Below are 25,390 nucleotides of genomic sequence, written 5' to 3'. Positions count from 1 at the left end.
GCTCTTCCAGATCACAGACCCGCAGCCCCTCAGAGCTCCGAGGGTGCAGAGGCACACACCGGGGTCAGAGACACGGACACCAGGCTCGGGGGTTCCCCACGGCCCACTCACAGGCTGCCGATCCGGCCAAGGTCAAAGGCCACGCCCCCGACTGTCGGCTCTGATGCGTGTCTTTGGCTGAGCTGCCCCGAACACCACCTGCCTACAACATCACGTGTGTTCCCCCAGGCAGGACGCAGGACGGCGCTGGGCAGACGCTGAGGGCCACCGCCCGTCTGAGTCACTTCTGGTGAAGTGCTCCCCTGGCCGATCCCCCCGCGACCGGGACAACACCCAGGTTCTTGCGTGGAAAGGTGGTCAGGAATCAGGCAAGTGTAAGGCTCATTCCCCTGCTGAGTACCTTCTCCACCCGCTACTGCCCAAAGCGGACACGGCACCCGCCCAGACTCCCCGCAACGTCTTTCTACGTTGGCCGCCCTCACCCCCAGCTCGTACCACCTACACTTAAATTTTGACACCCTGGATTAGAGTTCATTGTCTAAACTTATTCTGTAGACCGAAGGATAGGAGTGCCTGGTCTGGGAAGCAAGGCACCCCATCCCTCTTTGTTTAGCAGGGAGCACAGCCCTGGCTCATGAAAAGGCAGAGGTGGTGCTTCTTTCCAGGGCCTTCCCATCTGCCCCAGGGCCTTTGCATACACTGCAGGGCATGCTGGGTACTCACTCATATGTCCAGCACAGCTTCATCAGCTCGTACATCTCCCTCGGACATCCCGCGGGGCACCCCATCCTCTCCCCTTTCTCCAGCATAGCCGAAACTTCACTTCCTTTCATGCCCTAAAATGCAAAACATCCCCGAGCTTGTTAAAGGCAGCATTCAGCAAAACAACCCTACACAACTTAACAACAGATGAGTCCTACCCCCGCCCCAAAGAGGCAAAAGTACACACTGCACGATTTTACTTATAAAAATACACAAGCAGGAGCCCCTAACGCATGATCTAGGAGTCAGACGCGGTTACCCTTGGGGGACAGCTTGTGAGTGCAGGGGGCATGGGGGCCTCTGTCTCATTATCTGGGGGCTGGTTTCCCGGGCACACCCGCTTGTGGAAATTCACAAGCTGTATTCTAGCACATGCGCACTGTTTGGTATGCATGTTTTGATTTAAAAAATCTAAAATATTTAACTGAACTGCCAGTTCAATCCTGGAAGTAGCCAGGATTAAATATCTCTATCTCCACTCTAATTATAATGCCGACTTGGGTGCCTTTTATGCCTATTTATATGGGTAATAACAACGAAACTAAGTACGCTGTTCAGCTAACATCATGTATTTTTTTCAGTTTAGAGTAAACTGAGGTCATAACCACTCACTGTCAAAAGACAGTGAAAGAGTCAGGGAGCCCGGGCTTTATGACTTTGTGACTTTCAGCGTCCTGTAACAATCATCGGAGCTTCCCTGCTGCTCGAACCGAAAGAGCAGGGGCTCACCCGGTAGGGCTTCTGGCCGTAGGAGAACGCCTCCCACATCAGCACGCCAAAGCTCCAGACGTCGCTCTTGCTGGAGAACTTGTAGTAGTTAATGCACTCCGGAGCGTACCACTTCACCGGCCACTTCCCGTGGGTCTGGGCCTGAAAGCAGAGCGGACAGACACTCTCGTGACAACAGGACTGTGGACGCCAGGTTCACAGCAGCAAAAGGTGCGCGCCACCCCCGCAGCGTCCGTGGCCGGAGGACGGGATGAACGACAGGTCGCTATCCACACAATGGAGTATCACCGGGCCTCAAATGAAGGGGACGCTGACGCACGGACGGCACGGACGCAGCCCGAGGACCTCAGGCTCGGTGACAGAAGCCGGCCAAGTCCCTACAGGACCAGCACTGCATGAAAGCACTCGCCTGATGCCCCTGGCGGGTCCAAGTCACAGAGACGACGACTGCCAGGGACCGGGGCTCGAGGGGGGCAGGGGGAGGAGCTGTCTAATGAGGACAGAGTGACAGAGAATTCTGGAAGGTGGTTGTAACATGACTGAACTGCACACTTAAAAACAGTGCAAATGGTAGAATTTATGTCAACAAATTAACAACAAATAAAATTAATGTTTGTTAACCACAATAATTAAAAAAAAAAACAAACCAGGAATTAAATGGCTCACAAAATGCCCTGTGCACGTGTGCATGTGGGTGTTTGGTCCGAATCTTAAAAATAGGTATTTAAATCTTAAAAAATGTAAAATTTTAAGATTTAATCATATTTTTAGAATTCAGGCTGTATTTCCTGTGTGTTTTTGTCTTTTTCTACTCACGGCTTCATGGAGCTTGTTGTGACAATGCAAGAGTCCGGCGTGAATGTTACCTTCATGGTTGTGCTCCAAGAAATACTAGGCTGTTCCCAAGAAGGGTTAACTATCACGAGGTGCTTGTCTACGGTCTTAAACCAATGTTAATTAGTTTGTCGCAGACTGCTAGTATCGCTGTAAAAATGTTTTAAACTTTTCTTTTTTTACAAAGATTTTATTTTTTAGTGATCTCTACACCCAGTGTGAGGCTCGAACTCACAACCCTGAGATCAAGGGTCACATGCGCCACCAACTGAGACAGCCAAGAGCTCCAAACATGTTTTAAACTTTCTAATTTAAAAAAGCAAGGGGTAGTAAAGAGATCTAAATTGTGCCCAGCAGAAACCCCTTCCTCGGGGCCTTGGAGCTCAGTGCGTAAGTCAGTCCTGTTGCCCCCTGTGCAGGTCAGGCTGACAAGCACCCTCGGGGGGAGGGAGGGAGGGAGGTGGGCTGCCCTACGGTAGGTCAGCAGGGGGCCAGCCAGGGACATTGCTCTGAGACCGCAGGCACCATGGGTGTCTCTAAATGACACTCTGATTACACTTCTGTTTCAGTCACGCGATGCATTATTTTTAGATTCTGATTTGCAAACTTGCGAACAATATAGTCACAGGTGTTATTTCAATTTTAATTTGAATTTTGAGGTGATACAAAGATAATCCTTTGACAATCCCAAGTATGTCAAAAAGCGAAGTCTCTCTCCAGCAACTTCAAATCTTCACCCATAGAGATGGGCATGTTTGATCGTTTTTTCTGAATCTTTCCAGAAAAATCTATATCCAAGTACAGATAGGTAATGTATACCTTTTGGGAGTTAGGAAAGCTCGGGACATGTGTTTCGTACTTTACTTTTTAATGCTTCCTCTTAACCACATGTTATGGACATTGCTGCTGTAAACACTGGGTGCAGGTGCCCCTTTGAATCATTATGTTTGTACCCTTCGGATAAATACCTACTAGTGCAATTGCTGGGTCGTCGGGTAGCTCTTTTAACTTTCCGAGGAACCTCCATACTGTAGGCGTGGTATGAGTGGACATCCTTCCCTTGTTCCTGATCTTAGAGGAAGAGCTTTCAGTCTTCCTCTGCTGAGTCTGATGTGAGCAGCGGGCTTGTCATATATGCCTTTATTGACGCATGTTCCTTCTAGTCCCACTTTGTTCAAAGTATTCATCATGAAAGGACACTGAATTTTGTCAAATGCTTTTCGTGCATCTATTGAGATGAGCGTAATATTTTTATCTTCCCTTCTGTTAAGGTGGGGTACCACATTTATTGTCTCGCAGATGCTGAACCATCCTTGCATCCCAGGACAAATCCCACTGGATCGTGGCGTATGATCCTTTTAACGTGTTGTTGAATGCAGCTGGCCGGTATTTTATGGAGAAATTTTGCATCTATGTCATCAGGGATTTTGGCCTGTAGTTTTCTTTTGTGGTGCTGTCCTTATCTGGCCTTGGGATCCGGGTAATGCTGGCTTTATAAAATGAGTTCACGCCCTGCCCACACTGCAGAACTGTGAGTAAATTAACACTTGGTGTTGTGTTAATGCACTAAGTTTGGGGACGATTTGTTATCTCAACTTCTCTTTGTCCTCTTTGAGTCACTGATTCAGTCTAGATTTTCTTCTCTCTTTAATTATCGCGATGAAGCGTGTGTTCTCAGGCGCCTCCAGACGGAACGCCTACTTTTCTCCGGCGTGTGCGGTGGCTGTCCCTCTAGGCTGCCGTTTCCTCTGTGTCACTTCCCAGCAGTGTCTCTAAAGGGCTCGCTCGGTGCTTTTCTAATGGTGGCTCATCTCTGAAGGGGCTCTGCTCTGGGGCCAGCTTCTCCATGGGGAGTGGAGTACTCCTGCACAGCTCCGCTCCTGGTGTTCATCCTCGATGCCAACCCCTGCTGACCAAGACCGCCGCCCCCATCTGCCACACGCATGGCGGCCGTCTCAGAGAGAAGCGAGCGGGTGGTGAGTGGGGGACCAGGCACTCCAGGCGGTGGAGCTCAGGGCAATCCCACGGCCCTATCCTGCCATCCACGGGTGAGAGCTTCAGGGTTTGCTGTCTATTTCGGAGAATGCTGGATACTCCCAGGGACCTGGAGAGTTGGAAATCTGTTCTTGGCCCCCTCTTTCACTATCTGGGCTCCATTCCCATTACATTTTCCAGTTGATCAACACAGACTCTACATACACCCTGTGACTGAGCTCCTATGAGGTTTCTTACGTTTTTCCCTTCTTTCAGTTGCTATCAGTTCATCTGGGGGTCAGGGAGGGGCTCTGAGAAATCCTGCAAGAATCAACCTGTTCAACACATTTTTCCAAAGTAATTTAAGGAAGGAATTCTCTTCTTCTTCTTCTTCTTTTTTTTAAATGAGTTATCAATTAATATCTTGATTCCTTTTTGTTCCCAGGAATATAGTTTGGAAGATACTATTCGGAGGAAACCCAAGTTGTGATATATTAGAGTATTTTCATTTTTTAAAACAATATAATCAAAGAACATTATTTGACAGGTAAATTGCTTCCTGAAAACCTATCACAATCAAATAAAGAACACAAACACTTGCATTTCAGACTCTCGCCACCTGCTGCTCTGCGTGCCGGCGAAGTGATCCCTACCTTATAGTAGCTTTCGTCAGCACGGAGTGCTTTGGAAAGTCCGAAATCACTAATCTTGGCATAATGTTGAGTAACCAGCAATACGTTTCTTGCAGCCAGATCTCTGTGCACAAAATTGCACTCCTCCAGATATTTCATTCCCATAGAAACCTGATGAACCAGCTCTATGATGTTCTTATCCTTGACGTGCCTGGAAGTTACAGATGTGTCATTAGTGATGGTGGACAGCAGTCCATTTGGGACCAACCAACCATGCTCTTCATGTAAGTGGAGGGATCCCCTCATTTTCTATTCTTCTTAAGAGTAACAAGTGGTGAGAAACAACTTTGCTACCTTACAGCTGCTCAAAACTGAGCACCATTGTCTTGGCATTCAACTGGTACGATTTTCAAGGTGTGCTTTGAATTGAAAAGCACATGAAAAGCAGTATAACGGGGTGGACAGACCTGACTCATGGAGAGCCAGGCTTTGGTTGGAATCCTTGTTCCAACATTGGACAGGTAACAAAATCAACTCTGAGTCTCAGTTTCTTACCTGTGAAGTGGGGCTAATGGCACCTCCCTCCTGTGCTGATTAGAGACACAATCTAAGTAGAGTACAACGTAATCAGTGGCTATTATTAAGACTTATTCCATGTGAGTTCCTCCATCTCAACAATGGCTGTAGATGATTCACAGCGTGAATCGCCCACCAATGGTTGTAACCCATTAACAGCCACAGATATTTTCAGATTTACTCCTGGGAACGTAGAGGTCAGACAGACACGTAAGACCTCAATCGCTGTTACCCTCTTTAAAAATGTTTATTCTAATATTTCTCTCACTAGGTAAGGCATGTTCTGCCTCGTGAGGAGAGACTGACGGCCAAGATATTCTAAGGCTGATTCTATCACTGGGCAATACAGAGTGAGCGAAGGAGACTAAGACCAAATTGTTGGATTGGAGTTTTTCTGAGCACAGTAGGAGCTAAAAGAGCATTTGATCCAAAGACTAGAACTCTCTTCCCTCCTCCCTCAAGGTCCCTGAGTGTGGGCCAACATAGCCATCAGGCGAGGACATACCCCGGGCAGGGGGGCCCTGTATTATCACAGCATCGGCTTCTGCGGGACCTAAGCACACCTGTTCTGCTGTAAGTATTTATTGAGTGGCCCCAGTTCCGCCATCTCCATGACCAGCATCCAGGACTCGGCTTCACATATCCCGATCATGCGCACGATGTAAGGGTTATCGAGCTGCTGCATGACGTTCGCCTCTGCTAATAACTCGTCTTTAAGAGCAGGGTCATTGGCCTCGTTCTTCAGAATCTTCACAGCCACTGTCTTCACGACTCTGCGTAAGAAATCATAACACGTCAGAAACTTTTCAGAGTGGCTAAGTTCTAGGGAATTACCTTCCGTGACGCATAATGGCTGCGCTAGCAATGGTGTTATGGAGATAGCTTGGCCGTGCGCTCTCGTTTCATAGACAAAGAGAGGAACGCGGCATTAGTTACAAATAATGAGGACGTGCTGAAAAATGCTCCAAGCAAGCAGAGCCTAAATAGTACGATATGTAAATAATTTTCGAATAAACCTCCCAAATTGTGACATCACAGATTCCTGCAACATCTTCAGCTTTGCCGTCTCAGATTATCTGTAATGTGTGTGAATATAGCGTTCCTTTGATATATGTTACAAGTGAACGTCTGGATGCAGAATTAAAAAGCGTACGCTGCTAAAGCTCGCAGTTTACAAAACACTTTTTAAAACTGAGCGTTGACAATTTTAAGCAAGCTTCCACAAGTTTGCAAAAATTTGTTTTTCACTTTCTCATAAAAACATCCCAGAGGTCATGTTTGACCTCCTGAAAATATTCCGATATAGTGGGACTTAAATAGATGAATGGACCTTAACTCTGTATGATTTGAAAAAAGTGCATTTCTCTGCGATAGGATTCCCACACGCGCAGGAAGTACATCTCCTTTGTTGAACTCCGAGATGGGAGAATAAAAGCACAACTGTCCAATAAGACAGGTAAAAGAAGAGCCCAATGGAGTAAGTCTAACATACGTTTACAAAAACCCAGACTGCTTCAGTGTGGAGTTTAACAAGTGTTTCCACACTGAATGCAAGCTGTAACTCTCACACGAGCACCCCAGGAGCCTCCCTCACCCTCCTGCAATCATGGAAGTACTCCCTATGCTCTGTCTAGACAGTGCATCATGCTACCCTTCCACAGTTCCACCTACCATCCACCTGCTACTGGGTCTGTGTACGGTGTGAGGTAGGGGTCAAAAGGAACAAGAGAGACCTCTCAATTCTTCCCAGTAGTTAAGGAAGAAAAAACACCTACAACCTCTTCCAGAAAAGAAAAGAGGAAGGAAACCTCCCAATTCACTTTGACCTTTGGCAGCAGCATTACCCTGATGCGGAAGTCAGACAGAGGAACTTCCAAGAAAATAATTTACTGATCTCTCTCGTGAACATAAATGCAAGTATTCTAAGAGAAATATTAGTAAATTCAGTTCAGTGATTTACAAAAAAGAATGGGTATCTAACGCACAAACAAGATGGGTTTATTCCAGGAAGGCGAAATGGCTTTAACATCTGAAAATCAGTCTCCTTCACCACATAAACACAATAATGGAGAAAAACCATAAGGTCATCTCAGCAGAAGGGAATGAGTACTCGATAAACTGTAATACACATTCATGGTTAAAAACATCTCCTCTCCTCTCCCCAAACCCTCTAGTTGAAATGACGTATCCGTAGTTATGTCTGTGTTAATATATATTCAATTAAGCAAGGAATTTAAGTGTCACAAACTATTTGAGGAAGTTTACGCCTTAATGCAGAGTAATTTATATTCATTTCACAAATGACTGTGATGTGCATGCGTAGATTTTCGAATGAGGCTATCTATCAATTACACGCATCCAGAAAAACGGGATGGAAAGCACGAGTTTCTGGGCGTGCTTTGCCTACGTTCCTGACACTTGTAAATTTACCTACTCAAGAAAAAACCTGTGTGAAATGTTATAATTCAAAATAACATCCAAGAACTAAGCCCAACTATATTCGTATCAGTAACATAGTCATTCGAGCGTACACACTCAGAGATAGGGTCTGCTTCGCAGGACCGTAGCGTCCGGCACTCTCACTGACCACTCCGCGGGACGCCTTCTAAACAGCAAATGAGGTACAGAGATTCAGTGACACGCAATTCTAACTATTGTATGGTACATGTCGTTTTCTGAAATTGTAGGAAAAAGCAAATAAATAATTACACTAATGAGGTCCGTGATCAGGAATTTTCTGGGTAAGAGAAATGAGACACGATTCAAAAAATAACATAAAATACCTGAAAATGCTGTGTCGTTGTCACTGAGTAATTTAACTAAATTTTAACTAAGTAGCAGATGCGTGTAATGTGTGTATGTGTGTGCACAGAAAGACCCAAATAATATACAGACGCTACTGTCAGTTAACAGGAGGGGTATCCGGGTGGTACAAACAGGTGTTCTCATTTTATTACGTTTTGCTTGTTTCTACTTTCTAATGCTCTAGGGGGTACACTTCCTATGTGCAAACTAATATATATAATTGTATATACAAAGCTAATACAATGAATGCTTTCATTGTACCTGTACCGGAAATGAACGACCCTACACCGTTAACACAGGATTCAGCCGTGCAGGGTTAGGTTTTGTGTTTGGGACTAAATGCCCAGGATGCATGTAGTGTGGTGGTTTCTAGAACGTCAGCTCGAGCGAGAATGAGCCGTGAGGCGGTGCAGCCACGACTTACTTTTTCATCTGGTAGTAGCCCTTCTTCACGGTCCCGAAGTTCCCAGAGCCCAGCTCACTGTCCTCCAGGGTCAGCAGCTTGCGGTCCAGGTAGACCTCCTTGGGCCTGATCTCCTCGGGGTCGGCGTAGGGGCTTTCGTACACCTCGGTGTCCATGGGCATGGCTTCTCTCTGCGCGTCTGCAGTGCGGTCAAGAAACACAGACCCTGGGGCTGGGTCCCTGCTGAAAATCCCTTCGTCTCCCGCTCCTGCTCCTATGTCACACCTCACCTTTCCAGACCTTGGTCACCCTGGACAGTCACCGTGCCAGTGAGCACTCAGGGCACGGTCTCTTCCGGTTTGTTAGGGGGCAGCAAAAAGCCCCTCATCCCCAAGGGACTCGACCCCGTCCTTGCACGAATGTGCACAGAGGTGAGGATGGGGAAGGCCTCCCTACTGGATGGCTTTACACTGTCTGAAAATTCTGACGCTCCTTCTATTGAGGGGCGAAGTCTATGCCACCATCCCCCCCCCCCGGTGGCTTCTGTCACTGTGTCAACCAACAGAACACATTGGAAGTGACACTGGTGACAGAGTCACCGAGGTTATAAAGGACTGTGCACCCTCTCCACACCGTGGGCTGGAAAGCTGGCTGTGGAGCGTCAGACACCTGCTGCCTGGACGCCTTCCATGCTGTGAGAAAGCCCGAGCCAGCCTCGAGGGGAGACCGATGGAGAGGCCCGTGGACGTGGAGACAGAGATGCTGGCCAGCCCTGTGCTCCGGCCTCCCTGCGGCCTCCCCCGCGGCCCAGCCTGGCCCAAACTCCCGACCCGTAGGACGTAACTGAATGTCAGCTGTCATTTTAAGCGACTACATTTGGGGGTCGTTTTTGTAGCAATAAACAGACCAAGTTCACCAATAAAAATATAACCCGGAGTCACACGGAGAACCCCAGGAGGCCCTGCCGAGGTCCCGCTGCTGACAAGTCTGGTCGAGGGCTACGGGCTTCGTGGACGGTGTATCTCCCTGAAACGCACACTCTCGTGGTTCCAGAGTCATTGCGATTCTCTAAGCACATCTAGAATCCCAGGGACCCAGCCATTGATTCAGTCCTGCCCAGCCACGCGCTCCCGCCCGCTCCGCTGAAACGTCCTGCACGCACACGCACACGCACACCTCCGCAAAGACCCGATCTCAGACACGCGCACGTGGTGTGCCATCAGCGCGATGATGAGCCATCGTGAGGCTGCAACACGGACGCTCACTTGCAGTGGCCTCGGAGACCACGTCAGGCACCAGAGCGCCGCGGGGCACAGACAGGGGACCTCTGCTACCCGTCCCCCAGCTGCACCTGCTAAGCCGCCGTGCGGGGCTGAGTCAGCGAGCCCGCTCGGTAGCTCGCGTGACCGCCAGGCGGCGCTGCTGTGCCGAGAATGGCCGGGGACGTAACCGTGCGTGTCTCACCTCTGTCCGTGGCCCAGGGCCCCCGGTCTGGCTCATAAGGATTGAAGGTCACGGAGCTCTCGGGCCGGTTCCCTGTGGACGAGGAGGCCTGAAGCACACAGAGGACAGAGGGTCACTTTCCTTCGTCGATGCACCGTGGAACCGATCTGCACAATGACTTTTGTTTTCAATAATCACATTTCGACTTATGCGGAGAAGACAAGGAAAGCATGATGGAGAGAGACAGAAAAAACCACCATGGCTTATCTCATTCTTCGGGCGACTGCTTGGACCCCGTGGGGGCTAGACGGAGCTCTGGTCCCTGCGGTTCAAGGGGCTGCAAGGTCTCAGAGGGGCCCTGCTCACAGGCCCTTTCAAATCCCATTTCCACCTACACACGCCCCCTGGGATTCCTTTTCCTCTGTCAACCCTTTCCGTTCAATTTTATGTCATGTGAAGTTACGTAAGAGGAAACACAGTATCCACCAGCTGCCTGCCCCACTCCCTGACTCCAAAGTGTCGACGGGGTCCTGGTTCCCTCCGAACTTCCATGGAGATCTAGCTCCACGGACAGGACGCCGGAGGGCACCTTCCTGATGAATGATCTGATCTCCATTCGTATGCATGATGAAGTAACGGGGTGGGGAGGCTCTCCTCCCTACAGCCCTACCACCTTTCCCTTTTGAAAGTCTCTCTCGAGTCTTCCTGGCCTGCCTTCGCCCCCTCCACTTAACACAGGGTATTCCTACTACGTTTGGTTTGTGGGGAAAAAAATCACAACTCAGACCTTTGTTTGTTTTGGTGTAGCTGACTAGAAGGGTCACCCAGCCGTCCGCCTTAGCAGGGCCCAAACACTGGCCACGAAGACATGAGACGCTGCCCGGGTTTGGAGCAACATAAAGACACAGAGACGTCAAGCTTCACTGGACATGGTGACATGTTCGCAGCACACACAGGGTCCTCGTCTGCCTTCCTGACGTCCCAGGCCCAGGAACCAGAAGGACAATAATGGAGTCACAAGGCACCTCGGCCACCACCTGTCTCCAAAACCTGGACCTCCTTCTTCTGCCGAGTGCCACCAAGCATCTGCTCACAGCACAAAGTCCCTGATGACTGGGCTACGGGACGTCCGCTCTTCCGTCAGCACATGGCGCTCGCTGCACGTTCTCCGCCTCTCTCTGCGGTCCTACCACGTTCCTGCCACAGCCACAGGAGGGGCTGTGACGTAGCAGGAGTAAAAACAGCCTAAGGCCCATGGGCGCAGTCGTGCCCTCACTGCATCTGAACGTTTCCTTGTCCGCCAGAGCTCAAAAAAAATGTGGCAAGCACACACTGACATGTGAGTGAATGAATGAATGAATGTGAATGTATGAATGGGGTTAGTGTCTTGGAACTGGGAGATGGGAAGTGTAAGTCAGTGTAATTTAGAAATGAGTGATCTCTCCAGTCTTTGCACTAACGGAGGGAAATAGGCGTGGATAATCCCACATGACGACCCACCTCTTTCAAAAACTGGCCTGTGATTACAGGACGATTGGATGTCCTGTGAGCCCACTTCTCATTTAGGAGATAATTACCCTGGCTCGACAGAACGGTCCTCGGAGAGACTGGGAATCCCAAGGCCTCCCATCAACCCTCTGTTCAGCTACAATCAAACTCCAAGGTGGAAATAGTATCCAATTTTTTAAAAGCCTTTTTTAAGGTTCAGATACACAATCGTTTCAAGGTCTCTGATCTTCCCTGCAAGCAGGAATCTCTGAGATCCAAAGACACGACCTCAGGACGCCAGGGCTGGCTGTCACGGGCAAGAAGAGACACCAGCACCCTCCTGCGGACCCTGAGACCTGCCCTGTGCCCACCGAGGACAGGCTACCCCAGGGCTGCTGCTCTGCCCTGAGCGAATGCTCTGCCGAAGCAGCAGGACTTCACCAATGGAGCCAGAATGCGATGACCTGCCATTGGAAGCCCGTGGGGAGACTTCTCAGGCAGAGGTGGGAGTGCACAAAAGAGTGACAAAGACACCAGGGCCTCAAGAGTGAGTGAGAGCTGCTGGTGCTGGATACGCGGAGCCGTAGTGCACTCCGGTGGGCCGCGCGGTGCTCACCCCTCGTCGGCCGGGCCTACGGATAAGGAGACGGGCTGGGGTCTCCCTCGGAAGGTCACGCCGACCCCATGCCATTACGAGCCTTCCCAGCCTGGCCGAGTCCCTCAGTAACCACATCTGCTCCCTGTCCGGGCCCCTGGGTCACCTCGCTGGGACAGAGGTTGGCACGACCCTCGGGAGAATGGGAGATTTTCTGTTGTGCCAGTCAACAGGGCGGGGGTGACACTATGATGACGGTGAAGTTACGAAGCACAATTCCGTCTCTCCTAGAGTGTTCGATGGATGTGCCGCTTAGCAGAACCACACCGAACACCCTCTGGGATCCAATGCTCAGTTGAAGAGAATTTGGAGACTTTGCAAAGAATGATGCTAAATTACAAACGTACTGATTAGCGTTAAAACTTAATGAAAAACACATTGCTGGCCTATTATAGCATCTGCCGTTATTTTGCTTTATATTGGATGATTTATTCTGCCCTAATCAATACCATCACCTTTTCCGCCTAGAGAATAAAGCGTCAATGGAATGTGAGCAGCTGCATTTTTTTCCCATTTTCGTGGCTTGTCAAACCCGCAGGCCACCACTAGATGGCACTAGCTCCCTTCCTGGGCTCCCTCCCCAAGACCAGGTGGTCCTTGTTAAGTTCTATAAATTGAGGTAAAAACAGGGCACTCCACAGTCATTAAAAATAAGACCAAATTAGGTCTTAAACTGTGATCCCTGATCTCTCACTGGCCAGGCTTAACTGCAAACTGAAATGTGTTCCTAATATCGAAGGAAAACTTTAAAATAGACCCGCCCTTGAGTTTTTATTATGGAGGGCAGGGAAGAGTAACATTCGCTACTTGACTTCATTTATACTTTTAAGGACGGAAGTATTCCCAGCCTCTAAGGAAAATTTTAAAATAGACCTGCCCTTAAGTTTTTATTATGAAATCTCTAATATCTAATTAGCAATCCTCTTCAAGTCAAAACATACTTTTCAGTAACTACCCACGTGCTAGAATTAATTCAAGTTCTGACATGTCGTTTTTGTGTCTGAATTATTAAAAAAAAAAACAACTATGTATGTATGCTGATCGAATTAACAAACTCAAGAAAGTCATTTGCACCTTATCTAAACAGATGGGATATCTGACATAATTCCTGTAACTCCTTTCTCGTGACTGCTTAATTAATACATAATTCCTCTGCTATTTGTGAAAACATAAACACCAGCTCTCCTAAAGTATTTCTGATGAGCAATTAAACTAAATTTAATCCATAACTTAAATCACGCAATCCTTCTTTGTTGATTTTTTTGGTACGTGTGAAAATTCAACACATATTTCAAAGTTGTTATAATTTTAAATAGGCAACAGCTTTTTTTTTTTGCCAGAAAAGTATATTCATAGTATTAATCAGATTCATTACTTTCTAATATGTAATTCTCTTTTTAAAAAATTGATGAAATTTGAGAGGTACGAATTTAAAAAGGCACATCGGGGTTTATGGTGGAATGTGAGTCTCCTTGACACCCCTGTTTCGTGCTCCCACAGTAAGTACTGTTACCGCTGTGGTTCTGTATTTCCTCCAGAGTATTTTACATTCTATCAGCATACATCCGTTATTTGTAAATAACACTGGGCTTTGGAAATAATCCTAGACCTCAGCTGCCTCTCACCCGATGAATTTTATTGTAACTGGTTTGTTTCCCAATGACAGACTTCTCATTTGTTTCCAGACATTGTCAGTTACACAGTGCCGGAATAAACACTTTCGTAGACACAGACACGCAGGAATACCACACACCTAGAGACAAAATTGCAGTTAAGGAGCCGTATGTGGTTTTACACTGGACGGGTGCTGTGCGCTTCCCTTCCTTGGAGGCCGCATCATATCACACTTCTCCAGCCAAGTGTGGGAGGGCTTACTCACCACACCCTCACTGCACATCCTGTCGCTTTTTATTTGGGTCCATTTCACAGATGGACGTAACAGGGCACCTAGTTTTCACTTGCATTTCTCTTATTATGAAATGGAACAGATTTTCCTATGTTTACGTTTTCCTACATTTTTTTCCTATTTATTTCTGTTCTACTACAAACTACCTACTGACATCCTCTGCCATTTGCCTGTTAGTTTAAACTTTTATTGACTTACGGAATTTCTTTATATATTCAGGATCTTAACCTTGCATGTGTATCATCATGACTGATACTTACTCCCAGTTTATTATCTCCTTTGATGATAGTTCTTTATCTTTAGGTAGTCTTGCTGGTATACTGGTAGCGTAGGAAAAAGAGACATGCTCTCCTTTAGTGTAAGCATCGACTACGTGTTTTCTGGGTGTTTCCTTAGTCACTGCGAGTGATGCAAGCTGGCTTCAGCCTGCTTGGGACAGTGATGGGGTGGTGGCGAGCCTTGTCTCCTCGCCAGGCGGGGTTACTGTTTCCTGGCATTTTGATGTGTTCACGTGGCTAGCCTGAGCGCTGGTCCTCCATGATGGAGTCAAATTGTCATCTCGCTACTGCTGTGGAGGGATTCTGCAGATATAACTAAAATCCTAATTAGTCGGTTTAAATTAGGGGATTATCCTGGGTGGGCCTGGCTTAATCAGTCGAGAGTCCTTTGGGGAGAGCTGTGGCTTTCCCAAGAGAGAGAAAGAGAGAAAGGTGGAGGGTGTATTGACCCCTGGCTGTGGACAACAACCTCAGCCATGCCCGAGAGGTTCCACCCTGCTCCGATCTGCCCTTCCTGACGGTCTGCCCCACAGAGACGGGATTTGCTTAGTCGGCCCCTATAAATGCTTAAGGCAAGTCCTTGTGATCAACCTGTATGCGTGTGTGGGTGCGTGCGTGTAGAGACGTGTGTGTGTAGAAATAGGCAGGTGTACGTGTGGCATATATGTACCTAGATCAGCGTGTGTGTGTGTCTGTTTGCACACAAATCTCTAAGTGGTCGTGCTCCCTGAAGGAGCCCTGCATGCTGCACTTAGAGCCACAGAACTAAGACGCGCAGGACGTGGTCGCACACGGTGAGCCCGCCCATCTCTGGGACTGCACGTGGGTGGGGGGCTGCGTGCTGGCACATCACAAAGGGAATAATGAAAACGTAAGCGGTGTGGCCCACTCTACAGGGCTTCCTCCGCGGCTGCCGCGCAGGCCCTGGGCATGGAGGGGCCACGGAAGCTGGCGAGTGAGGGGTTCTAGGCACCGTGGAGGCCGCACGTCCTGCCCTGAGATGTTCTATGAAACGCTTGATGCCGCGTTCAGTTAAACACTCCTGCATCTTGTGTTTGACGGCCAAACCACGGTCGCGAAGTCACTAATTTGAACTAAATTTGTAATTACAGCCTCGAAAAGGTGACTCTTGATTGAAATGCACCCAGAATCAGACAATGCTTTGTATCACCGCGGCCTATGGGCGCCATCTGCCCTATTTTCTGTGGGGCTACGGGCCTGTGAGACACGGTCCTGGCGGCCACGTGGAGCCCTCTCCCAAGGGAAGGGGCACATGCCGACGGGGGTCCTGGGCCACGCGGGCCGGAGAGTTTTGTCTTGGACATTGACCTCCTCAGGGCCACGGCCTCAATCACCTACTGGTCCTGGTGGCTTCAAGCAAACACCAAGTGGTGGGACAAAGGGGCACCGGACATAGAGAATGTGTCACCTTGACAATCTGGTCACTGACTCCTAACACGCCAGCCCTGGCGCGGGCAGCCCTGACTTCAGCTCCCCCAAAGCCCTGCCACATACTAGCTGAGGTTCCACGAGCTGGTCCACACCGCCTGGCCACGTGACATTCAAACAGTCTGCCACTCCGTTCCGTCTACCAGAGAACTTGCCCTTCGACCATCACATTCAACTCTCTTCTCTGATCTATGGCCAACAAGACTGGGGGAACCCAGCGTGTGACTGCCCACCTGGAAAATTCTTCCTAAATAAAATCTCAGGGATCTATGCTTTTGATTTCTGTTGTTCCTAGCAAGTACTTTCGGCAACGTGCATCATGAGTTGATGCCCAACTGTGTGGTTGAAATGTTGGGAAAAAAATACCAACTGGTATGAAAATGGAAAGACTTATGAACAAAAGAATCAACTCTCTACCACCAATGAAAACAGTACAAAGGAAAAAAAAGCAACCACACATATATGTGTGTGTGTGTATGTACAGAGATGGTTCATTAGAAGTAAAAATCATTAAAAACTCTTTGATTTTCCCCTTACAATTCAATCAACGCCAAAGACAAAAATGCATCCCTGGCCAACGTGAACGGCTCCTGAAGAGACAAGGCACGTCTAACCCTCGAATTCCACGCCTGTCTTTGTACGAGTGGCATTCAAGATGGTGCTGGCCATCTACAGCCTCGATGCGGGTGTCGTGGGCCTCGGTCGCCACGCGATAAACAGCCTGAGGAGCCCCTTGTGCAGCCCCCACAACACCTCAGCACCCCTCCCATCAGCACGAACTTCACAGAATCAACCACCATGCTCTGCAACCTGTGATTTTGGCAACAAACCACTTGGCCGGCTCGCGGAAGATTCTCGGCTGTGAGGCTCCCACCTCCCACGCCGACCCGGGGACGTCCAAGCGCACACGGAGCAGGGAGCGCAGGCTGGCGGGGGCAGACCGGGCTGCGGGGACCAGCACCCACACGGAAAGCGCGGCGAGCACCCGGGCGCGGGCTGCCCCCGGGGCCACGCACGGCAGGCGGAGAGCACAGCAGCGCGGGGGCGGGGGTTGCGGGTCAGCCCCACCACTTAGGGGCAGCAAGCGGGGGACCCTCGAGCACCTTTCTGTGGCCGGGCTTTGGGAAGGAGTAGGATTTGATTCTGGAGATTATCGCGCCCGCTGACCACGTCTAGAAACCATAACGGCAAAGAGGGAGAGTCAGTGTCTCAGAAAGCAACACACGGCCCGCTATTTCACGTTGCTCTGCGGTTACACTGCCGACCCCACCACGCTCGGCTGCAGGGACGCCGCTGGCAACGCTTGAACGTTAGGGACGCTTCAGGGTAAGCCCGCCACCTGAGCAGAAGGAGCTGGAAAAATACTTCGGTTAATACTTTCCGTGGAAAGCTACAGAATCAGGGCTGTCCCGTTAAGTAGCTCGTCTCATACAGATTACTAAGTCACCAACACCGCAAATCACTCTAAAGACACTCGAAGTAAGCCTGCGCCCAGTTGTGTTACTTCTTCCGGGTGCTGGTTCCCTGGCGTTTGTGCAAATTCCTTGATTCGGACACGTAGGGCATGCGCATTTTTCCTGTATGCATTGAGATACGGTCCATAAAAGCATTTTCCGAAATATCTCATTTTGGAAGCTCCTGGGTGAGGCACGGCTGCGGCTGGGTCTTGGCACCCCGTAAGAGTTCTCAGCCCTAAGCCCTCACCCACCTGGGAGGGGGAGCTCTCCGCCTCATGGGGCATCTACGGGCCAGCAGACCCCCAGGCCTCGGAGCCACATAAAGGCTAAAATAGAGTGATGACTCCACACACGGGCTGTATTTTAGACGATGGCACCGAAGTTCACTGGTATTTTAGCAAATTCCGAAGCCCCTCCCCCCATCTGCTGACAGGGTCACCCTCCCCCGCCCGAGCCTCCCTGCTCGAATGTGGGTGCAGCTCGTGGGCTGCCAGCCCGCCTTCCTGTGGGCAGAAAGGACACTCCGCTTTCTGCTGATTCTGTGTTTTAAGGGTTAATAGACAATGAGGGAGACACGGAGCACACAGCTCAGGACGGGGCTTTTTACACTTTATAGATGGCATTCAAGGACACCAAAGTCCACGCCGAGATCCCGAAAAGGAGCAGGACCCAATTCCTCCCGTGAATATTGATCTGTGTGTCCGTTTGGAATAGTCTGGAGAGAGGAGAGAGGCGGACTTCTCCCTTTAGGGGCGTGTGTCGGGCAAGCCCACCTGGAGACGTGGGACAGGTCCCGTTCTCACCTCTTGCTGACGCGGAGGGAAGAGTGCGTTCTGGCCTTCTCTAGAGGCTTCCCTCATCTGATGCTGCTGAGTTTCCCATCCCCACCCCAGCCTCCGCTGAGCTACCGTCAAACCAGCTCTCCAGAAAGGTCTCGACTTCTGGGAACGATGATCTAACCGAGAGAGCCGGGCGGGCAAGCTCAGTGAGACACCTTGCACCACAGACTCACTCCAGCGACCGTGCGCACGGGCTCCTGGGTCCCGCACATCCCTTCCCAAAGCCTCCGGGAGGCATATTTCTGATTTAGCCCCAGGCGTCCCAGTCTAACCTACGAGGAAATGAACTCAGCTGGCCTGGACCGGGAAGGAGGCCGATTCCAGTGGGCGCTCCCCGGGCCCCGGTTATCAAGCACCACAGGAGCAACAATTCTGCCCCCCGTGCGCTCCCCCCATGCTTCTCCTGGTGCTGGCTGCAGCCGCTCCACCGCGCCCAGCTCTCGGCACTTACCGCAGGGTGGGCACCTGGCAGGGGCGCGCGGGCTCCAAAGTTGATGTTTCCTGGGTGGGAAGAGTGTGGACAGTGATGGCTGAATCTCGACACCCAGAGGCCCCCTCCTCCCCGGTGCAGACCTCTCAGCCTGACCGTCAGCCGGCCCTGCCCAGTAAGCAGTTTCTCCTTCTCCTCCTCCACTCCGCGTCCTCACCCGCGCGATTAGAACTAACCCGCTTTCTCCAGTTAAGGCTATCGGCTACAGTGTGACTAACGGAGTGACCCGAACCCATCTTTTGTCAACCGGTAAAAACAAGGCCTCATCCCACCCGGATCCAGGACAGGCGGACTGTAAGGCCAGGCTGATCACCGTCAAGGTCCCGGACACGGAGGCTCCAAGGTCAGGGGCTCACCTGTCTGCCCGCCAATTTTCTGGCACGGAACCGTAAGAACTCTCAACAGCCCGTCCGGTTTGTAAGAGTAATGCTCCACGAGCTGAAAGGGAAGAAGGAAAGGGCCGTAAACCAGAGGCAGGAAATGGGGAAATCCTGCCTGGAGTGGGCACCTGAAGTGTGACCCGAGGCCGCCCCGAAACGACAAAACGTGCTTCCTCGGGAGGCCATCCTGGTCCCTCCTCACGTCTCTCCCACCCCACACTCACATCCTGGACTGGCGTCCACTCACTGCCTCTGCTCTGGACGTTGCCCTACTCTCCCAGCACCCCTCCATCCGTCCGTCCACCCCTCCCTCTGTCCATCCACCTCTCCATCCTTCCACCCCTCCCTCCTTCCCTTCTTCCCTCCCTCCCTTCCTTTTTTGGTATCAAATTCCATTTATTTGTTTATTTCTCCTACATCTGTGTGATGTACGCCAATACTTATTCCTTCACATAGTCATTCAACAAACACACTGGGCCCCAAGACAGGACCAAAGGCAAACAAAGGTGAATGAGACACATTTCCTACCCCTGAGGCGCTTCCCTTCCTGATGGAGGGGCAAGTAAAGAAATACCAATATGCTATTAATTACTAATTCCTGCTGTACGGGGGTTGTGGGCAACGGCTTCGGAGGGACCAAGTCACTCAGCCCAAGACTTTCAGGGAGAAGTCAGCAGAGCTGGGACAGGGGGAAGGGGGCCTTCTGTTGACAGATTGTGGCCATCCTTGGCTAAGGGCTCCCAGAATATTGTGACCCATGATGTCCAATTGGTCCATTAAAAATTAATTAATGGCAAGTAGATTTATTTATACGTCATCAAAACTGCACAGTAAGAAGACAGTCTTGCTATTTCACATTTTCTTACAGACATTTCCTCTTCGGATGACCTAGAATCTTCATAACTCATATCTGGTATCTCTTCCTTGTCTGTTTATTGGTACATCTGCAGTTAAGGACCCTGCTCCTGAATCTTCTCTCCTCTCAACACTTACTTGCTTGGGTGAATCTTTGTTGAATGAAAAAAAATATATCTATTATTATTTTTTTAAGTGGGCCCCACACCCAAGGTGGGCTTGAACTCATGACCCTGAGATCGAGAGTCACCTGCTGTACCCACTGAGCCAGCCAGGCGCCCCTGCATGAATACACTATCTTTCCAGGAAGCATGGTCTTCGTTAAGTTGTCTTCTGTTGTGGTGAGATCTACCCTCCAAGCCGACGTTGCAGGGTGACCAGCCCTGACACGCTTTTGGACTAGACACGGGGCTCTGCCTGCTCCGATGGGTCCAATAACGTGCTCTCGGGCTGGCGCGATCGGGGTCCCTAAGGCAGGGAGGCATCCCGTCCAGCTCTCCAGTGTCACTCGAATATCCTGCGGTTGCCGACAACCTGCCGGACGAGGGTGCCCGGAGGTGGGCATACCTATGAGGATACCCTCTCCAGCAGGGGGTAGCAAACTTTTTCTGGAATGGGCCAGACGGCGATATTTTAGGCTTGGATACCCAGTTGCACAATCCCTTACTTTTTTTTTTTTTTTAAAGACTCCTTCGAAGTGAAAAAAACACTTTTTCAAGAACTACACAAACACAGGCCGGGGGCCAGGCTGGGTTCGGGGTTTGCTGACCCTCCAAAGTCAGGAATTCCACCGAGGGCAGCAAGGCCCGACTCTCAGAGAAACAGCAAAACTGCACTGCTGAGCCCAGCTGTTTGTAGGATGAGGTAGTGCGCACAGCACGGCCACGGCCACGGCCACGTGCGGCTGTGACGCACGTGACATAAGCAGCGTGGGCCCACCTCGGCCCAGAGGAAAGTGTGGCGGCGTCCGTTCCCTGTTCTTCATTCCCTACGTGCCTCCCGAATTAGGGGCTCTTTGGGGGGTTTCCTAACAGCGGGGTCAAGAATAAACCCTTTTTCAGACCAGAGCTGAAAAAACCCTGAGCACGCGCAGGCCGTGCTGACCTACTTTCTAAGTCGCCTTAATTTCACAGAGATTCCTCCTGCAGCGAGCAAGGCACCTGGCCCCGGATACGCAGTTTGGAACACAGGCAGGAATGCTTCCAGCCCCGCGGCCGGGCCTCCCGTGCACCTGGGAGCACAGCTCTCCGTGGGCACCTCCGTGGTGTGCCCAGCTGAGTGGCCTGGGCCTTCTGAGCCTTGTCCACCTGCCACCCTGTCCCCCCCGCCGGGGCTTCAAGGCACCTGAGGGTTGAAAGGAGCCCTGACTGGGCGGGTCGGGGGCAGGGACCCAGGTGGGCTTTCTCCTTCGTGACGACGGCCCCTACCTGCCAGAGCGTGTCGAACTTCTTCCCGTCGGGGATGGAGAGCTTCCCGGTTTTGTCCTTGTCGATGCGATAGTGCAGCACCTTCCCCTCGTGCAGCAGGCACAGGGCGTAAGACCCGTTGTCGTTCCTGTCCCTGATCCTACGAGACAGGAGACCGCGCCTGACACCCACGCCTGCCCCGCGCGCAGCAGCGGCCCTTCCCCACCCGCGGTCAAGGGCTTTGCCTGCCTGTCCACACAGGCCCAGCTGGCAGGTCCGCGACCCTGGCCGCTCACGACGAGGAAATGCTGCGGTGGCAGGTGGGTCACTGCCGCGGCCCAGCTGGACCCCTGGGTGAAGAGCGGGCGAATCTCACTGGAGCGGCCACGCAGTCAGGCCACCAGCACAGGGGACCCACAGGACACGGAGAGTCTCTGCACGCACCTCTCTTCCCGAGGTCACCGTCCCAGAAGCTGCCGCCCCACCGGCTGCCCGGGGTGCGGACTGGGGTGTCTGGTAAGCTTTTTACTTAGGCACTTCCAGACCACAGATGGAGGGGGTGAGGGTCCCCAGTCCCCAGGGCACTTCTGCACCCCCTCACGCTCTCCCGGTGCATGGAGCGCAGGACAGAGCTGGGATTTAGAATGCTGTCCCATAGGACAGTGTCACCTGATGTCACAGGGAGAGGAAAGTACCATGTACAGTGGGGTACAGAGCAGGAAGCAAGGCCAGGGTGGCCCTGGGCTGTGCTGACCCCCAGGCTGCATGGCATTTCCACGTTTTGGGAACATTCCTGATGCCTCCTCCAGGTGGCAAGAGATCACACCCCTGAGACGGACTTTGGAAACAGATGTATCCACGCTGTCCTCGCCTGTGGATTCATCTCCAAAGGCTGCCTGAGACTGAGGGCTGAGCTCGCTTGTGTGGGACTGGAACTCTGTTTTAAGCATAAATTTCCCAGGACGTCTGGGCGGCTCAGTCAGTGAAGCGTCTGCCTTTGGCTCAGGTCATGATCCCAGGGTCCTGGGATCGAGTCCCCGCTCAGCGGGGAGCCTTCTTCTCCCTCTCCCTCTGCCTGCCTCTCCCTCTCCCTCTGCCTGCCGCTCCCCCTGCTTGTGCTCGCTCGCTCTCTGTCAAATAAATAAGTAAAATTTAAAAAAAAAATAAGAATAAATTTCCCGTGGGGTCGTGCTCGGCTGTGCACGGTGGACGGGTTCCCTCCACAGCCCACTGCTCCGGCAGCTGGTGCGGTTGGACGGACACGCCCAGACCCTCCGCGTCCTCGGCACGGCCGCTTCTGAAACCTTCTGCACTATGAAAACAGCTCCTTCCTCCCAACCCAACCAAGCCGCCAGCACCCCAGGCGTGAACCCATCTTCACAGTCCCACGGCCGGTGAAGGCCTGTTGCCTGCTGTCAAAATAAAAAACAACCATGCGGAAAAGGTAAAACCTATTTTCACAGGGGAGGAGAGCTCAGTCTATTTATAGGACGCTGTCATAATGTGGAATGTGGGACTATTCATGTTTCGTTTACTTCCTAAGTGTAGTGCCCCCCACAAAGGATAGTTCGGAGGGACAGAGAACCACGTAAAAGGAATACGGGGCATTAAGCATTTACGCCCATGCGTATGATAGGTGACCACGGGAGAATGTTATCCACGGGCCATTCCAAAATATCATTCTCCTTGATTTACAGTCTTTCCCCTCTTTGATCTCAGGGTCTTGGAAACAAGGAAAGGGGTCCAACTCTGAGAAACAAACTGAGGGCTTCGGAGGGGAGGGGGGTGGGGGAATGGGATAGGCTGGTGATGGGTAGTAAGGAGGGCACGTATTGCAGGTGCACTGGGTGTTATACGCAACTAATGAATCATGGAACTTTACATCAGAAACCGGGGATGTACTGTATGGTGACTAACATAATATAATAAAAAATCATTAAAAAAAAAAAAAGGGGGGGTCCAAACTCTGGTTTTCTGAATTCATGCCTACATCCCACCACTCCATCTCACCTTAGCCTTCATCGACCTTGTCTTGTTAAAACTGAGACCGAGGATTACAGATTGCCCAGTAAGCTCACACAATCACCTCCTCAGAAATCTGAAAAAAGGGCCAAGTAAGACCACAGTGGAAATACCCTTGCACGCCCTTCACACCAGTGAAAATTGAAAAGGCTGCTAATACTAAGTGTTGCCGGAGAGCAGGGCGACCGGTCCCTCTGCTCTGCTGCTGGGAGTGTGAGTCTGACCGTTTCGGGGGACGGGTTGGAACTCTCTACGGAGATCACAGCTGTTCAGTCCTGGTGAGGCAGAAAGCCACTCGATATCTACATCTTTTTCCGCATCTTTTGTAAGATGCACAACATTTACATCCTCCGTACCCTGAAAGTATGCTGGCGTGTTCACCAGCAGCTTTATCTGTGATCGCCGGAACCCTGACACAACCTACCAGCTCCCCGCCAGCAGAACGCGTGCATAAATGCTGGGGCATCCGTGGGACGGAATATCACAGGACACCCAGACGGACAAACAGCAGCGGCACAAAACACAGGCCACTCTCACGGGCGTCGAACGCAGGCCACGATTCCATCTGCACAGGTTCCCAAACAGGCGAAAGCAAATGGTTTGTGTAGAGACGTACACCTAGGTCCTAGGTGATAAAACCAAAAAAGAAGAAAAAAACCCGAAGGGTCCGCGGACATGAGAATCCAGGAAGTGGTGTCCTGGAGGTGTGAGTGGGGCGGGCGTCCCGCGAGGGGGCCTCTTGCTGCCTCCACCCTGTGGCCGTTCGCCTTGTGAGGGGTCCGGAATCCACACCCTATGGAGTGACGCACTCCTTCACACGTGTTAGACTTCACGGCAAAAAGGGATAAAAAGAGATCTGGTGCACAGCGGACAGAGAGCGTGTCTTGCTTCTGGACAAGTGATGTCTGCAAAGGCGCACCCCTCCTTCGGGCCCTCCCAGCCCGGACACGGGTCCTGGAGGGGAGTCTGGTATCCCCACGCCGGGTCCATACTGCACGAAGGCCACAGGGCTCTTCATCGGGCTGGACTGACAGCCACTGTCAGTGAACCTTCCAGTCGTGGGATGCCGGCAGCGACCGGGGAGCGCGCTCCGCGGACAACAGGTCTGCTGCCTTGCAGCCCCCACCAGCTGGCAGGAAACGAGGGCAGAGAAGGGAAACCCACAGGCCCAGCCTCTGTGGGTGGCAAAGACCAGAGCCCTGGTGACATTAACGGCCAGCCACTGTGAAGTGTCTGCTGGCTTCAGGCGGCTCCCGGCTGGGCTGTTTTTAGTCCAACGCACTTGGAAGACAGCCGGACAAGCCGAGTGAGCCCCTCCTTCTGGCCCCTCCTGCTTCTCCGAGAGCTCCGTGCGCCCCGGCACAGCCACCACACAGATCCCCGCGAGGGCAAGGTATAATAATCTTCCAGCTCCTCTCTCCTCCCTCCTCGCTCGGCTCAGCTGGCCTCAGGGATGTTCACGGAAGCCCTCGGGTACTTCCTCCCCGTGAGTCTCTTGGAAGAAACCAGCTCACAACACATTTGTGTTTTGCTATCACGGAGTGAGGGATTTCCGTGCTGTAGACGGTGGCTAGGCTGTGACGTCGTGCCAACTGGCCGTCAGGCCCCCTCGATGCTGAAAGCACGGCAACTCTCCCGGGTCAGAAGGCAGGGGAGCCCCCCTGCTGCCCTGGGTGGAGGCCTCGGGCTCATGCCTTGCACCTCACAGTTGCCAAAGCACTTGGGCCAGTGGGGTGGGGGAGCGTTCGTCCTGCCAGCCCCAGCCTGGAGGAGCTGAACCCCTTGTCCACGCCCCCATGGTCTTCTAGGTCGGAGAGACTGTGTGCTGGTGAGGCCCGGGCCCTGGCGGAGAAGGGAGGACCTGGGTGGTGGAGGGACTCTTGAGCCCCCGCCCCCCATGTCCTGGGACACTGGGTTGCATCTGCTGCAGACAGAACACAAGAGCAGGGCACAGCCCCACCACGCTGGCGTTCTCACTGTCCTGTGTGTTGTTTCCATGGCAGCACA

General features: G+C 51.5%; 1 protein-coding gene and 1 long non-coding RNA gene across 3 annotated transcripts in view; one reads left to right on the top strand and one right to left on the bottom strand.

Moving 5' to 3' along the window:
• Positions 1 to 25,390, bottom strand: part of SYK (spleen associated tyrosine kinase) — a 75,529-nt gene that overhangs the window by 6,268 nt on the left and 43,871 nt on the right. Inside the window, exons 4-13 of one of the 2 annotated variants that reach the window (XM_026519200.4) lie at positions 21,383 to 21,521; positions 19,077 to 19,158; positions 18,682 to 18,731; positions 17,038 to 17,106; positions 10,180 to 10,267; positions 8,737 to 8,914; positions 6,071 to 6,280; positions 4,953 to 5,142; positions 1,492 to 1,632; positions 724 to 836 (exon numbers count right to left, since the gene is read on the bottom strand). In XM_026519200.4, coding sequence (XP_026374985.1) covers positions 724 to 836; positions 1,492 to 1,632; positions 4,953 to 5,142; positions 6,071 to 6,280; positions 8,737 to 8,914; positions 10,180 to 10,267; positions 17,038 to 17,106; positions 18,682 to 18,731; positions 19,077 to 19,158; positions 21,383 to 21,521 — 1,260 coding nt within the window. The remainder of the gene's footprint in view (positions 1 to 723; positions 837 to 1,491; positions 1,633 to 4,952; positions 5,143 to 6,070; positions 6,281 to 8,736; positions 8,915 to 10,179; positions 10,268 to 17,037; positions 17,107 to 18,681; positions 18,732 to 19,076; positions 19,159 to 21,382; positions 21,522 to 25,390) is intronic. The other variant, XM_044391224.3, reaches the window with a different exon arrangement.
• Positions 5,127 to 6,542, top strand: LOC130542359 (uncharacterized). The gene is made up of 2 exons (XR_008956855.1): positions 5,127 to 5,215; positions 5,779 to 6,542. It is a non-coding gene; the product is annotated as an uncharacterized LOC130542359 (long non-coding RNA).

This window comes from Ursus arctos, unplaced genomic scaffold (assembly GCF_023065955.2).
Source record: "Ursus arctos isolate Adak ecotype North America unplaced genomic scaffold, UrsArc2.0 scaffold_33, whole genome shotgun sequence".
In the NCBI taxonomy this organism is placed as follows: Eukaryota; Metazoa; Chordata; class Mammalia; order Carnivora; family Ursidae; genus Ursus; species Ursus arctos.
The sequence above is the reverse complement of the archived record's forward strand: the minus strand, read 5'-3'. Positions and strand labels throughout refer to the sequence as shown.